Source organism: Erpetoichthys calabaricus, chromosome 12 (assembly GCF_900747795.2).
Source record: "Erpetoichthys calabaricus chromosome 12, fErpCal1.3, whole genome shotgun sequence".
Classification (NCBI taxonomy): Eukaryota; Metazoa; Chordata; class Cladistia; order Polypteriformes; family Polypteridae; genus Erpetoichthys; species Erpetoichthys calabaricus.
The window spans coordinates 33,740,458-33,757,618 of NC_041405.2; the positions used below are offsets into that span (position 1 = coordinate 33,740,458).

The following is a 17,161-nucleotide window of genomic DNA, read 5'->3' on the forward strand; positions in this document are numbered from 1 at the left end:
GCTCTTAAAATGGCTGTGCACCGACGCTTCCCATCCAACCTGATGGAGCTTGAGAGGTGCTGCAAAGAGGAATGGACGAAACTGGCCAAGGATAGGTGTGCCAAGCTTGTGGCATCATATTCAAAAAGACTTGAGGCTGTAATTGCTGCCAAAGGTGCATCGACAAAGTATTGAGCAAAGGCTGTGAATACTTATGTACATGGGATTTCTCAGTTTTTTTATTTTTAATTAATTTGCAAAAACCTCAAGTAAACTTTTTTCACATTGTCATTATGGGGTGTTGTGTGCAGAATTCTGAGGAAAAAATGAATTTAATCCATTTTGGAATAAGGCTGTAACATAACAAAATGTGGAAAAAGTGATGCGCTGTGAATACTTTCTGGATGCACTGTACATAAATTTTAAACCTAATCCAGTTCAGTGTCATGTGTGCCAAAGGCTATCCTGCCAGCATAGGGCACTGGGCAGAAAACAACACTGCACAGGGTGCCAGTCCATTGCAGTACCCACTCAAGCACAGACCCACAGTTGTGCATACTGAGGCCAATTTATTGTAGCCAGTAAAGTTGTCCTACATGTCCTTGGAGAGAAGAAACATAATAACACAAGGAAACACATGCAGCGACTGTATAAATATTACTTTGCATAGATAATGGGTATATTATTACCTCAAGTAGATTTTAAATTTGAACCTAGGATGCTGACCACTATACCACCTTCACATTAACATGAAAATGTCAAAATTAACTTTCATTTTTTTTCCTTCCCATAACCTAACTGCAGCTTAGAAAACTTTTGTAAAATCTGTGTTTGATATTTAAGCAAAAAAAAAAAAATCAAAAACCACTGATGCCAAAATTCAATTTATTTTGCTATACTGATAAGCTGATACTGCTCATGCATATTGTTAACAGTTTTGAATGCCTGATTAATATTTTCCTTTAGTAGTTCGACACCTCAAAGTGGATGTCTTTCAGCCAGATAACCGTCATTAGTTAATAGCATCACTGGAATGGTTGTAGCATTACATGTGGCCTTGTCTGATGGAGTTTACTTTTCCTGTTTTGCAGAGCCTGGCGGCCCCTCGTTCACCATTGGCAAAGCAATTTGGCTCTTGTGGGGCCTGGTGTTCAACAACTCTGTGCCTGTGCAGAATCCCAAAGGCACCACCAGCAAGATCATGGTCTCAGTGTGGGCCTTCTTCGCTGTCATCTTCTTGGCCAGCTACACTGCCAACCTGGCTGCCTTCATGATCCAGGAGGAATATGTAGATCAGGTTTCAGGTCTCAGTGACAAAAAGGTAGTTCATCCTTTGTTATTACTCTTCAAAATGATCCATTCCAGAATTTCACCCTGTAAATTCTATGAAAACTTGAAGTTCTTAAAAAGATCTACAAGTCCTTTGCATCTTACAACATAAAAAAACAAACTTTTGAACATCACATATTTTATAACAAAAATAATATTGAAACCATACCTCACATTACACTTTTATATCATTCACTGTTGGACATTTCCATCTTTAGCACAACTTTAACAAAAGCCCCCATTGTAGTCCCTCTCTTCATTGTGCCATGGATTAAGTGATTTTTCGAGTTTTCTTCTTTTTATGATATCACCAACGACATATTATGATAAGACAGGCACAAAAAAAGAAAGAAAGAAAAAACAAATTGATTTAACAAATCCAAAAAACAGAAACCAGAGAAAGCTGGAAGTCAAAACTAGAAGATCTACAAATCAAGATGAAAATACAATGCAAGGGATAAGAACAACTTCAATGCAGAAGTAGCCGTATTAAATTGCTGCTTCTCCATAAATACTGCTGGGGTGGTTCTCCAGGTGCATTATTAGATGGCCCTGACCCCTATGGCACCAAAAAAAAGAGACAGTGCTCAAAAAAGAAAACTAACACAGAGATTTACATAATAAAAAATTAATAAACAACATGGTTTTAAATAAATAAAACACAAAAATAACAAAACTAAAAATATAATTAATAACGTAATATACTGTATAAAATAATATATAGAAAAAGAAAACCAGGAATTAAACCATATCTGAGCTATAACATTTTGGAAGTGGTTTCTTGGTTGAATTTTGTTAGTTAGTTACATAACCTGTCTAACTACTTTTTTGAATATCCTGTTAAAAATCTCTTACTTTTAAATAATTATCTGCTACAAACTTTTACATAAGTATGACATATAATAATTTAATCAAAGACATTGCTACCATGACACTGAGACTTTTATGAATTGTTACTTTTACCATTAGGTATAACAGTAGTGAAGGGAACAACTTCAATTATGTCCTCCATTTTTAAGCATCAACAAAGAAAAACCTTCATGCCAGTTTGTTTAGACCCATGGGTGTTCAACCTAGTTTAGATTCCATACTAAACTTTTACTTATGCGAGGAAGGTAAAAACACATGAAAAAACACCAAGTTCCTTTGTAAATCTCAGATGAACTTAAAACTTTGCATTTGTACACATGCTTTTAGCCAGTCCTCGTCTCATCTTACCAGCACCCTTTTTGAATATTCATGACCTGATCATATAAATCTGGCCATGTTCCAGAGTAATCTCTTTACCCATGGCAGAACAGTAGACACAAAAGTTAACTGAAAGTGAACTTGGAAGTATTACTGAGTTTAAGGAGTCGTCGGGGGGCTTGCTTCCCCCACTCAGATGCACCATGTTACTAAAATATGTCTCGAAAAAAGGGTCTTTCTCCTCAACTTTTAAGGCCATGTTTAATGAATATATGTTAATCAACAATAGCACTGCTGTCTCGTAATGAAGAGTCTGGGGATTGCACCAAAGGTGGTCCCTGTGTGAAGTTTGCACGTGGGTCCGGGTGGGTTTGCTCCGCTTTCCTCTCACATTCCAAACGCAGGTTAGGTGTGATGGTAAATCGTTTCCTGTTGTATGTGTGTAAGTGTGCGTGTTTGCCCTGTGACGGGCTGGCACCCTGTCCAGAAATTGTTCCTGCCTGCACCCATTGCTTGCTAGGAAAGACAGCTTCCCCTCTTTCCTGGATAAGCGGGTTTACAAGATTTGTTCAACAAATATTATAATCTGTTCTACCCAAAGTAGCTTTCACTTCTATGTTGCCAATCCATACAGAAATACCGTTCAATTGCATGTTAGTTCACTTCTTCAGATTTAGCTTCAGAGAGGTTACTTCTACTTGAATACGTTGTATACAGTGTTTTCCTCTTTTACACAGCAAAAGGTGCATTTGGCAAAACATTTCGGGAGTATCAAGGAGCGACTGAATTGGCTGTGGCTTATGCTTGCCATTACAAAGTGCCGCTTGAGCAGATCTGCATCACACATCAAACATAGCCGTATTGCTAAATATTTAAACAACAAAAATGTGATATCTGTCTCTTTGATGAAGCAAATAAACAACATAAAATGCTTCAACTTTCATCACAGTTAACTAAGTCACACCTGAATGTTCCATTTTGGATACATTTTCTAATTTCTTAAAATAAAAAAATGTTTATTTTGTCACAATTAAAATGCACAAACAAACTTAAAGCACACTTTCTGTCATTTAAATATTACTAATGGTATTTATGTCCTTTCTTGTGAAAGCCGATAATATAAGCAATTTAAACATCCTAGAGCTGTCCTTTTGGAACTGTGTGCTGAATTTGAGTCTTTATTACAAAGACCACCATCCAGAAATCACGCAATCCCTGCCAATCGATACAGAAATACCCTTTAATTGCCAGTTAGTTCACTTCTTCAGATTTAGGTTCAGAGAGGTTACTTCTACTTCTACACGTTTAGAACAATCAGATGTAGAAAATGGATGGCTGGATGGTCAGACATCAGAATATGACTGACACGTCATTGAAATATGTAATATATAAAATCCATCGTCTGTATATCTGTCTGTCCGCTTTTCAAGAGACAACTACTTAACTGATTTAGATCGGGTTTTTTTTCTATAATTTGCTTGAACATACCGGTTGATTTTGCGACTTCTCTCATTGCGCTATGTATCACAGTTCGCTTATGGTACTGATTTATTTGAGCGAATCCGAGAGACACACAGCAGGTCGAGTGGAGGGGGGCAGGGCCCTTCTCACTCACATGCCAGCCTTGAGGCGCATCTTACATCTGCTTAGTTAGCGAACGAGAGAACTCCTTAATGGACTGAAAATTAATAAAATGAATAATTTTTACCAAACATTTCGCAAAATGGACTACCATGGCTCCCCAAACTGAATACCATCTCATATGAAACATAAAGTCAAAAAAGCAACTGAAATGTAGTTCCACTGTCTACTAAAAGACTGCTTACAGTATGTCTATCTATTTAATAGTGACAAATTCCTTAAGTGCAAGTATAATGACAAACTGTGCAACCACAGGGCTTATTTATTTAAGATAAGTGATTTTATTTTCTATTGAAAATGTAACAGAAATCTGTGCCATATAATTTTGATACTATTTAGTACATGATGTTCAGTTTTAAAATGTTATATTCACTGATAATGGATCCCATTATTATTTATGAAGGCTGTACAGTCTGAATGCTACTTAGCATATGATTATCAATCCCAACAGGGTTTATTGAAACAATCTCAGTTCTAATGATGAATAGCCATTGATTATCAATTTCCATGGATCTATAGCCCATGATCTTTAGTCCCATTCCTGACTGACCTTTGATGTCCTTTCATGTTTGGCCTATAATGTCTATTTCTGATGATGAATGACTCTTCCACATCCAATACAGTCTAGCCTAAGATGGGCTGATTTGCTACTGTCAATTAAGTGCAAAATAGTTACATGTCACCTTATTGGTTCAATGGTTTTATGTATTTAAACATAGAGTTAAGCTTCTGTGTTTGATTGTTTTGACATTTTCTTCTTTCTTTTTCCATACCTTACTGTCCTTTCCATCTTGCTCTGTTACACCCATCACCATCATGTCCTCTCTCGCCACATCCATAAATCTTCTCTTAGGCCTTTCTCTTTTCCAGTTGCCTGGCAGCTCTATTCTTAGCATCCTTCTCCTAATATACCAAGCATCTCTCCTCTGCACATGTCCAAACCAAAGCAATCTCGCCTCTCTTTGTTTGTCTCCAAACCGTCTAACTTGAGCTGACCCTCTAATATCCTCATTTCTAATCCTATCCATCCTCGTCACATCCAATGCAAATCTTAACACCTTTAACTCTGCCACCTCCAGCTCTGTCTCCTGCTTTCTGATCAGTGCCACCGTCTCCAACCCATATTACATAGCTGGTCTCACTACATACCTGTAGATCTTCCCTTTCACTCTTGCTGATACCCGTCTGTCACAAATTACTCCTGACACTCTTCTCCATCCATTCCACCCTGCCTGCACTCTCTTCTTCACCTCTCTTCCAAAATTCCCATTACTCTGTACTGTTGATTTCAAGTATTTAAACTCATCCACTTTCGCCCACTGTACTCCCTGCATCCTGACCATTCCACTGACCTCCCTCTCATTCACACACATGTATTCTGTCTTGTTCCTACTGACTTTCATTCCTCTCCTCTCTAGACAATATCTCCACTTCTCCAGGGTCTCCTCAACCTGCTCCCTACTCTCACTACAGATCACAATGTCATCAGCAAATATCATAGTCCATAGGGAAGGGGGCATAGTCCATAGACTGTCTAATCACGTCTGTCAACCTGTCCATCACCATTGCAAATAAGAAAGGGCTCAGATTTTGACAAAGTATTAAAATCAGACATCTTTGTTTGATTTCTACAGTATATATTGTCACACATGGGTCACAGATTTGCACAGAAACACAGAAGATTGTAGAGACAGGAACTTTATTCAAACACTGCAAACAAACATGTCTCTTTTTCAAAAGTTTAAACGTGCTCCTTGATAAGACGGAGATGACAAATCCGTCTCACAATTAAAAGAATGCAAACATATCTTCCTCTTCAAAGGAGTGCGTGTCAGGAGCAGGGAAGGACAGAGAGAGAGAAAAAAGCAAACAAACAATCCACAACTGACAGGTGCTTTTGGACTTTTAAGTCTGCAAAGTACCGTGCGGATCATGCAATAGATTAGCCGCAAGTAAGCCCAGCAGCAAGGGAGCAATGTGAAGGTAGTCTTTCAGCATCTTTTTTTTAACCTGTAGTGGTGCGATCAGCCCCCCAGCTCACAATATATACTGTATATAGTTGAGGTTGAGGTAAGGAGTATGCACTGATACAGTGCATTGCTGCAACCACGATAAGATGAACCACCTTAGGATCCCAAATTAGGATCTGAGCCGTGGTATACACAATATGCTATACAGATATTAGATTAGCTCTGGGACTGTACCAAATGGGAGCACAGGAGAAACATCCGGAATAACTACAATGAGATGCACTCATATATGGTCAAGTTCAACCAATGAAATGTGAATGATGCATTGCACAGCCTCAAAACTGGGTTGGAAATCCAACCCAACATTTCTGTCAGCTCCATATTAAATTCCAAATAATTTAGTGCTGTTTTATTGATACACACCGCTTGCTATACACATCTGATTTTCAAAGTCATGAGAATGAAGGGCACTTATGCAAAATATATATATTAATTGTATATAATAATAATATAATATAATAATATTATATAATATATATATATACATATATAATAATATTATATATTATTAATATATAATTATATATATTAATATATAATAATATATATATATAAATTGGTATTGTTTACCAATTTTAAATTTAAATATGCATTGTTTAACATGACGTTGTTTTGTGATATTAGGTTTTCGATTCTGGTAGGTAATGCATTATAGTATAATGCAGGTATCTGATGCCTGAAACTGGTTTTAAAATTCCTAAGATGAAGCTCACTTGTAGTTTGTATCTGTGCAGGAAATGAAAGAACAGATCGTCAATTTTATGAGATAAGTTTTTTTTTTTCAAAATGTTGGAAAAGTAAGCAAATAGTAATTAAAATCAGTTTACATTTACAGGCAAGCAGTGTAAGCAGTTGTCACATCAGATACATGCAAAAACTAACTAGCTAATTATGTTTCCCTTATGTAAGCAGTGTAAGGAAAATGACTGAACGAAGTGTGCCTAATGTGTCTGTTAAAAAATAAAGAAAGCTCAGATTGTATGAAGCAAAAGAAAGAAAGAAAGAAAGAAAGAAAGAAAGAAAGAAAGAAAGAAAGAAAGAAAGAAAGAAAGAAAGAAAGAAAGCCATTGACATACATAATAATAATTAATTTATTATTTAATCCAGAAATGAGGACCTGCCAGGAACTGATCCCTGATGAAATGCCTGTCCAAAGCATTAAGACAATATGTTTAAAATCCAAGCTAAGTTAAAACAAACTATTTATTATATTAGGAAATATTTGAAAAAAAAAATAGATACTCCCAGTATTATGAATTCCACCATTACTATTAATCAAAATTTATAGCTTTCCACATACAGTATATGTATTTGTTAGCTGTGGCTCTCTCCAGTGCACCCATTTTCATTGGTTGAGAAGCTCCAATGTATGTCAGGTTGCACTCCATTGAGGGTTATCAAAAATGCAGATTAATTTTATGTGAAAATGGTATTAATCCTATGAAGGGAACTCTTCATTCCAAAAGTTATTAGAAATTTATTTGACCTCATCTCATTTTTAAACCAGCTTTATTCACTTCAGAGTCATGGGGGCAACCACCATTCCACAGAAAAGGAGCTTGTTCTACAATGTTCATAACAAGGCCAATTTACACACACATACCCACACAAGGACTGCCAGAATTGACAGTTAGCCTAACTTTTATGTTTGTAGGAGGGAATGTGGGAGGAAAAGTGGAGTACCTGGTGGAAAACCCATGTAGGCATGGGGAGAACATTAGAATATTAGAACAAGTTTGACAAAAATGGGCCATTCAGCCCAACAAGCTCGCCAATCTTATTTGCTTAGATTCCCCAAAATAACATGGAGTCAAAAGTTGGAGGTCCTTAAAGTTCCACTCCCTATCACACTACTATGTATTTTATTCCATGTGTCTTCACATGATTAACCTGCTGGACGTGAGATTTAAACCTAGGACACCAGATCCATAAGGTGAAAGCATTATCCTCCACACCAGCATGCTGCCCATTAGAAATTATCATTGTGAGAAAAGTATATTGAACAAGCAGTACAAGAGCAGGAAAGTACAAGTTGCCTTTCCCCTCCTGTTTCCTTGTTATTTATTAAGATTTCAGCAGACTTAGTTAAGTCAATGCAGGGGGTCGGTGGGGCCAGCAGTATGTCTAGTGCTGCACAAAGGCAAAACAGGTCTTAGTAATAAATGTTGCAGCACTTCCATGGACTCAAGCACTCAGATCACAGTAGTGTTGCTGTGAGTTTGCCGTGATGCTTCAGTGAGCACACAATGAGTAATGCTGGGGTGAACCGTTATTTTTGTAATCAAAAGCAAAACACTGCATTATGGCCTCATGTTTTCTGTAGCCTGAAACCCTGCTGAGCACATAGAGAAAGCAGAGCCTTAAAAGAGAAATGCTCTATAAAGACGACAGCAACTGAAAGGTGAACTTCAATCTAACACTTGTTATTGACAATTTCACAGTGCTTTATTTTACTAAATAAATGGTATATTATTGACTGTTTCTTTTGATGTGTCTAGTTCATGTAGTGATGCCTGCTTCATCTGATTTACTTTGCAGTTTCAGAGACCTAATGACTTCTCTCCTCCTTTTCGCTTCGGGACTGTACCAAATGGGAGCACAGAGAGAAACATCCGGAATAACTACAATGAGATGCACTCATATATGGTCAAGTTCAACCAAAGAAATGTGAATGATGCATTGCACAGCCTCAAAACCGGGTAGGAAATGCAACTGAACTTTTCTTTCAGTGCAGTGTTAAATTCAAATGTTTTATTGATACACACAGCTTACTATACACATCTGATCTTCAAAATCGTGAGAATGGGGGACACTTACGGAAATCAAAGATGAGCTAGAGACTTGTGGGCTCTCATGATAACTTACTGTTATTCTGTAGCAACAATGAATTATTTTCTGTTTGTCTGCTTTATTGTTGACCAATTTTAAATTTAAAATATGCATTTATTAACATAAAGTTATTTTTTGATATTAATTATTAGATTCTGGGAGGTAGTGCACTATATTATAGTATAGTTCTTGTGTTCAAGAAATGAAACAACGGAGCATCAATTTATGAGATAAGATTTTTTTTTTGTTGTTATTGTGGGAGAAGTTAAAGCAATTCTGGCCCTAAATGTAATGTATGTTACAATACCTCCTTGCTAGAGGGTTGGGTGAGCATTGTGCGAGGTCCATGGTAAGGTTGCTGAAGGAGGGCTACTGGGAGGCCAGAGCAAGGTTCACACACGGGTTTACTTGCTTGTGTCATGTCCTTACAGCCATGGCTGTGACAATCTGAATCATAGGTGGAGTATTAATACTGTTTGCATTCTGTCTTTAACATGTGTCCTACATGAAAACACCTTAGACTTTATTATTTGCAGTTACAAATTTTAATAGACAATACAAAAAAAATTAAGAATATTGATTGGTGGGCAATTTAAAATTGTTCTGGAGTGTGAACTGAACTTTTATAAATACTATATAGGCTTCATGTAAAATTTAAACTTAAATTTAATAAAAAAAAAAAAAAAACGTTGAACGCCGTGCAATATGTGCAAACTGAGTTGTGGGAAGATTGAGGTGTGGGCAGGAGTTAGTCAATCCATCATTAAATGCGCACGTTTACACACTGAGACAACTAAGTTTTGTTGATCGACTTGGCAGCACATCTTTGCATCATGGGAGCAGGAAAGGAATCCTCGTGAAAGACCCATCCATTGGGGAGAATATTTTATATTTGCAAAGAGAGAAAACGAGAATCAATCCTTTATATTTATAAGAAAATCAGGAGTTGTCTCTCTTAGACTTTCTTGTATACTCAGATATGGAGATGGATATTGGAGGAGTAAACTGCAAGACAATGATTATATTTTTCAATTATGTACATTAAAGAACTATTAACAACAAATCAATCAAATTAATAATATATTGAACAATTATTATAAACGTAAAGTTGAATAAATCGTAATCTGCAGCTGCATGGAATAAAAGGTAAAGTACCACTTCCAGCTAATGGAAATAGCCCAAAACATGATAGAAATCTATGTTTTGTACCTAATACTTGTATGCCAAATTTGGCTGACCTACTGTAAGTGAAAGCATACTCAAATTATTGTTTTTACATACATGCAAACACACAGACAAACACACAGATATAATTCCAAAAATGGTATTTTCAGATTCAGGGAGGTCTAAAACATCAAGAGTCATCAAAATCTCTAAATGAAATTTTTGGAGGATTGCAATACTTTACCTATACTTTGTGTACGAGAAAGTCAGGGAGGTCTAAAATGTTGAGATTCATCAAAATCTCGATATTGAATCTTTGGACGATTACAATACTTTCTTTATACTTTGTATATAAGAAAGTAAAAAAGAGGGCCTATGCTATACATGTCTGGTTTTAATTTACAAATTTTAATTTAATTAAAATTAATTTTAATTTAAGTCAAATTTTAATAGACTTCAAAAAATCAGAAAACCATCTGAAACCTCTAAACATAAGTCTGTTTCAGTATATCTTGTACATTCTGCCTCAAGCTACCTTCAAATATCTGACTGTATATTTTGAGGTATCAGAAATATGTTACAGTATGTATGTCTTTCTGTCATCATTATGGCATCCTGTTTGAATGCTTTAAAATTATGTATCCAACAAACAATATGTAGCTTTTAAAAAGCTGGAGGCAATTCATCCCATCTGGTTTACTTGGACTGCCAATAGCTATCAGAATCAGTCAATTAGGAAATGACAATGTGTTTTTTTAACAATACGACTGGGTTGTTTCTTTGAGACACTGACCAACCATCTGTGTGAAGAGGTGCCCTGTTTTTCTGTGCCATTTCCCATGTGTTTTATTCTGGAGTGATTCAAGAGCACTACCTATGAGGATTTAAAAAAATGAAAAGTAGAGGATCAGCGCAATGTGTTCCTTACTCTAAGCTGATGTGGTGTTTTCTTCAGCCTGTTTGAGCAAAATAGTTTAAGCACATCACATCTCTTGGCCCATGTTGGTGATAGTAGAAGCTTTATGACCCCATTGAATCATTCCATCTGCAAAGTGTGGCGAACCCTGACTTCTGGAATGGTGCTGATTTGTTTAGCAATGAAGCTGCTACACCTGTAAAATAAGGGATGATCGGAATCAGGCCAACACCTAAGCCCTACTATGTTTTCCATCCCAACTCCCAATTATTAACAACAAACACCAGAAAAATGTCCAAATAGATTAAATATATTCAGCAACAAATATGCTATTTAAAAATACAGCAAAGAAAGGTAATGACAAAAATATAAAATGAATGTCACAAACAAACCCCCTGTTGATATTTACAGTCCTGAAAAATTTTTTACTGTAAGCAATGAGTATAGATCCTGAAATGCAAACAACGGTTAACAGAAGGAAAGATGTGGTGGAATAATCCCCTTTGTAAACAGTGTGCTGGAAAACGGATAATGAACACAGTCCTACCACCAGAGTCCAGAAGGTGAATGATCTTCTGAGGCACACCTCTTCAAAAGGTGAAACTGCAGACAGGAATGGGTAAAAAAGTACACACCACGGTCCCTATATACAATGACCATGCAAAATTCTCTTCTGTTTCGAACATCCAGTTCATAAAGGGTTTTTGAGTGCTACCGAAGATGAAGTTGGTGGAAAAGGGAAAAGTCAAAAAGTCCCTCCTCATCCTTCTCTTTTGGTTTTATATGTACAATGCCTAAAACTACAAACTACAAATTCCACAAGTCCCTCCGCATTCATGCAAACCTTTTTAAAGACACTTTCCCCATATTTAAAAACTAGGTATCCGAGCTACCAGTGTTGTTACTAACATTTAACAATCACCAAACAGAACATCTTATATATAAACGTCTGCGTGTGGAAGTGTGTCTGTCTGTCTGTCTGGCCCAGAAGTGCGAGGCTACAGCACGAAGCTCAAAGAGCCGGCAAGGCGGCCCCAAGTTAACGAGTTGGAAGAAGAAAGAAGGCCAAGGGTACATCATGAAGGTGAAAGAAAGTGACTCCGTCGCCAAAGTGAAACCGCTGAGGAAAGACAAACAAGAGAGAAACTCATTTAGCCGCCGATAGACAAGGGTGGCGAGCACGTCCGCACACGAAACCAATGACTCTGCATTTCAGTTTTTTTTTCTGACGATTTCAATAGTTTCTAGGAGCCTGGGCTTTTCACAGAACGGGCTTACACAGCTAGTACTACACAACAATGCAAACCCTCTATGTGGCAATACTACAAGTAAATGCAACTTGTGCTTACATCATACAAAAAACACATATCAGTTGAAACTGAAATCATCTTTGACTTTGAACCTTCATTTCTTTTATGGATAGAGTCATGTCAGCCTGAGATGGAAATAAACAAATCGTCACAGGCAAAATTTTAATCTAATGTGAACTTCAGGGACAATGTTATTAAATTACAAATAAGGAGAGTGAGGCATTCAAATATTGGCCAAAAAAAAAAAACCAAAGCAAACAATGATCTGCTTTCACAACCCTGCAATGTCAAAAGCTTTCTTGTAGAAAAAATCACTTTTGCTTCTCAAAATATTCATGTTTTAGGATAGAGATATTCAGTAAATCCATCTCTTCTGAACTCAGGAGACATCAAATGATTCACAGCTTAGCTTACAGATGTAGATCTATCTATTTTCTAATCCATCTGTCCAGTGAAGAGTCTTAAGGTGCTGGTGCCTCTCCCACCAGAATTTGTCACAAGGCCGCAGACAATCCAGGATGCAAGTATTTGTTGCTTTTAAGATACAATGTATCTATATCAGTATTAATGTCACTGTCTCACTCCATTTACTTGTGTTTCTTCATGTCTTTTTTTAATGCAGGAAACTGGATGCCTTTATCTATGATGCTGCTGTGCTTAATTACATGGCAGGAAGAGATGAGGGTTGCAAACTAGTGACTATTGGGAGTGGGAAAGTGTTTGCGTCTACTGGTTATGGCATTGCCATTCAAAAGGACTCTGGCTGGAAGCGACCAGTGGACCTTGCTATACTACAGCTGTTTGGTGATGGTAAGAATGGGGAAATTGTTCCAGTTGTTCTTGAAACAGTATCAAATACTATACAACTAAGAAACAGATGCCATGCTATATCAGAAGCCCCTCAGTACAGTACACAGCATACAAACTATGCTACACTTAATCACTATACTTTTACATCCCAAGTAGAATTACATTTAATGAAGTCTCTGCATACCTCTGAACTTGCTCACCACCTTCATCCCCTGTTTGGATTATGCAAGTGCGCTAGGCTAACGCTACCACATGTTACTCTCATAGTTACTTATGAGAAACTTTATAAATGGTTCACCTAAACACTAACATGAGGTTTTGTTTTAATTAAATACAAATATATAAAGCAATAAGAACTCTGTCATCTGAAATTCAACCTGGAATTGAATAATTGCAAGCCAAAGGAGTCAACAAAGAACTTCTGGGATCAGTCATCTTCAGGTCATGGTGTAGACGTACTGTATCAATATATGGGGGTCCATCTGAACAGTAGACTGGATTATGTGAATAACACACACCCACTATCCGGAAAGACTCTGGCTCTTTAGTGTGTGAGAAGCTGCTGAGGATGGTCTGCTAGTCCATAGCAAACAGTTTACTCTTCTACAGTACGATTTGCTGGGAATGACAGAATCCTGAATAAACTGAGCAGGAAGGCCAACTGCATTACAACAGTGACTCTGTACTCTGATGGGAAGCAGAAGCAGAAAACACAATGATGGTGAAATTAGAGGCTATTATGACTAATGATCTCCATCCTCACCTTGATGAGTAGCCCTGGAACACTTTTATCTACTGTCTAATTCCATCACGGTGTGTCATGAGGCAGTGCTGGGGCATTTTTTTTGCCCACACCCATCAAGCTATTTAATAACTCTTCTTACAGAACCCATCTTCTTAATAGCCAACGACTATGCAAAAACACATTGACATAGTGTAGGGGCCATATCTCTATTTATAAAGAAGTAAGACATCTGTCCATCCGGCCCAAGTATAATGTCATCTGGCATCTACAAGAGGGTGGGAATATCCGATGAACAAAGGCAACTGGTTGACAGTGTATGTCCCGGGCTAGAATGTTCAAGAAAGAAAGGCAACAAGAAGCACAAAGAAAGAGGGATGTAAGGGCTAGAAAGTCAGATAAAAAGGCAACAAGGTGCACAAAGAAAAAGGGATGTAAGGCATATCTAATAAATAGAAGTTTGTAAATGCATGACATGATCAAAACAATAAAATTTCAATAACTTATAACCTGGTGACCTGGAAGAAGACATCAATTATGTTTCTGAAAAGATCATCTTTACGTTTCTTTTTTCTAACAAATTTGACTTAATAAACTTCCTTTGTCCACATCACTTGAAACAGAAATGGACACACAGCATACACGTACAGTATGGTCAATTACCTGACTACATATTTATGCATATAGGTTTGCACACCTATACCAGCAGTTCCATTTGCCTCATTTTGAAAAAGATCAATGTTCTTAATTATTTCCAAAATTTTTATTGTATAATACAATATCATGCCTCAGTTTGGCAGGGTGCTTTCAATTACTTTAGGCTGATTAAATGAGCCACAGCCATTTAGCAAAAAGAAGGAATGTTGCGGATGTGATTGTAAAATATTTTGTAATTTACCCTTCTTCATTTGTTCTGTCTATCTCAGGGGAAATGGAGGAACTGGAATCTCTCTGGCTGACAGGAATCTGCCACAATGAGAAAAATGAGGTGATGAGCAGCCAGCTAGACATTGACAATATGGCGGGAGTTTTCTACATGCTGGGAGCAGCCATGGCACTCAGTCTCATCACTTTCATCTGCGAGCATCTCTTCTACTGGCAGTTCCGCCACTGCTTCATGGGAGTCTGCTCTGGGAAGCCCGGCATTGTCTTCTCAATCAGCAGGGTAGGATACTTTGTAACAGTACTACTGTCATGATGTTGCAGCAGATTCCTTCTGGTTGTCTTGACGGCTGGAGTTTACGCTGCCTTATCCTACTAACACAATGAGACTACACACAAAAACATAAATTCTGCCATTACACATTGATGAACTGCTCAATAAAAAAAGACTTCTGATTTCCAGTGTTGGGTTAGACTTTTATGCATAAGCACTTATGTGCTGCTTTTTACCTGACTGTCACATGCATTCACTGGCCTGATTTTAAACTTAACTTACTTATACTGTGTTCACTCTATATTCTCTTCTATACTCATATATTAATTTAAGATTAAGATTTATTCTGTAAGATAATATTAAGTTCATATGAATTGTATAGCATAAGAACTTACCACCAACATTGTTCACAAAGTCATAAGGTAACAAGAGAGAGAGAGAGGTGAATAAAATACTCTTACCAGTATGCTTGGGGTTCTGCGCCATCGGGCCACAACAGCAGAGATTTGAACCCTGGTTGCCAGGTTCCGAGGCAGCAAGTCTGCTGGTGTCCTATTTGTACTTATGCTTCTGTATGTATAATGTAAGATCTACATAGGACATTCTGAAGAATGACTATACATACATTATATAACACCATTCCCATATCAATAGGATGTAAAAAAAGAAATGGGACAAAGGGTTGGCTTCCAGATTAATGGTTTTAATAATTTGCTTCTGTAAAGCTATAAGAAAGAAAATTAATCTAATACATCCATGGTCAGCAGACAGCACCCCTTTCTTGCTGAACTGTTTAGAAAAGGCAGCCATTGTGATGCTGATAAGCAGGTAGGCAGAGACAACTGGGCTTCCGGGATGCTCTTCTAGGTTGTCAGTTTCAGAGCTTCAGAGCAAATGGACACACATGCGAGTCACCTCTCTTGCCACTAATTCTCATAATCCCATTTGCTTAGTCCATGTTTCTTTAAATTAGGGTGCTGTTTACAAAAATTACACTTAACTTTGGATTCAATGGAGATATTTCCATTAATATGGGCAAAAACAGAGATATTGAATAAAAAAGGATATGTATTTGTATTTACAAGATCAGTGAATGGAGTACATACCATTCAATGAATACCAAAAACTAAAATGCACAATATCACTCGAAATTAACAAAAGCACAATCCAGAAAATGTTTTTGTGGAGTCAATGTATATTTAAAAATGTGACAGGTTTAATAAAGTCCAGAGTTAATTTGAAAATGAGGTGAAGAACAACACGTACCCAAGTAAAGAAAAGATACAACTCACCAAGACATCTTCTAACCCTAGAAAGCCTTTCAGCAGTATTTTCCAAGTATCTCCAAACCAAGAATTACACGGGCCTACTAGAAACACAAATCCATATTAGACTTGAAAATTTCCACAAGCTGCAACTTTGCAATCAAATTTGTTAATCCATACAATGTCCAAATTGCAAAACTTCCAAACTCCAAATGCAAGCCTCTCTGGTGCTGTAGGCCTGTGTGTTTTTTTTCTTCAGATAAGTCAAGTTAACAGGACACAGCTATGGGGGACCCATAGGGCAAAATTTCAGAGAAATCATTGTTGTGGATTGTTTCCTCAAAAAAGGGAAGCAAATACTGTAATAAATTATAATGTAATGCAGTTTATTAAGGAATTAAATGAATAATTTATTGTTCAATAATTTATTTGCAAATCCGATAATTAAACTAAATAACAATTACCAATAATTAGTTCAGAGAAAAATTTCAAAGAACTAACATTTTTAATGATGTTGATTAATTACCACAATATTAGCAAATATAACTAAATAATATATTTATATTTTAACAATTAAAGAGCAGAAAACAGGTGCAGGGAAGGACCTAAGGGCATGAAAAGACAAAGCAATTACCTGAAAGTCATAACTGACACCAATGAGAAAATGGGAAAATAGATAGAAATAAAGAAGGAACTCTACTCAAAAAATCTGCAATGAAAGACAACACTAAAGTCAAGAATCTGAAAGAAATGATCAAAGTCCAACTATAATCAAATAACAATGTGCTGAAAGGAGGTTAAT

The 17,161-nt window shown here is 36.9% G+C and overlaps 1 protein-coding gene across 1 annotated transcript in view; it reads left to right on the forward strand.

Annotated features, from left to right (window-relative positions):
- LOC114662063 (glutamate receptor ionotropic, NMDA 2B-like) overlaps positions 1–17,161 on the forward strand; it is a 666,325-nt gene that overhangs the window by 572,759 nt on the left and 76,405 nt on the right. The window contains exons 10-13 of the mRNA XM_051934405.1: positions 1,071–1,300; positions 8,706–8,866; positions 13,009–13,196; positions 14,865–15,103. Of these exons, the coding sequence (XP_051790365.1) occupies positions 1,071–1,300; positions 8,706–8,866; positions 13,009–13,196; positions 14,865–15,103 (818 nt within the window). The remainder of the gene's footprint in view (positions 1–1,070; positions 1,301–8,705; positions 8,867–13,008; positions 13,197–14,864; positions 15,104–17,161) is intronic.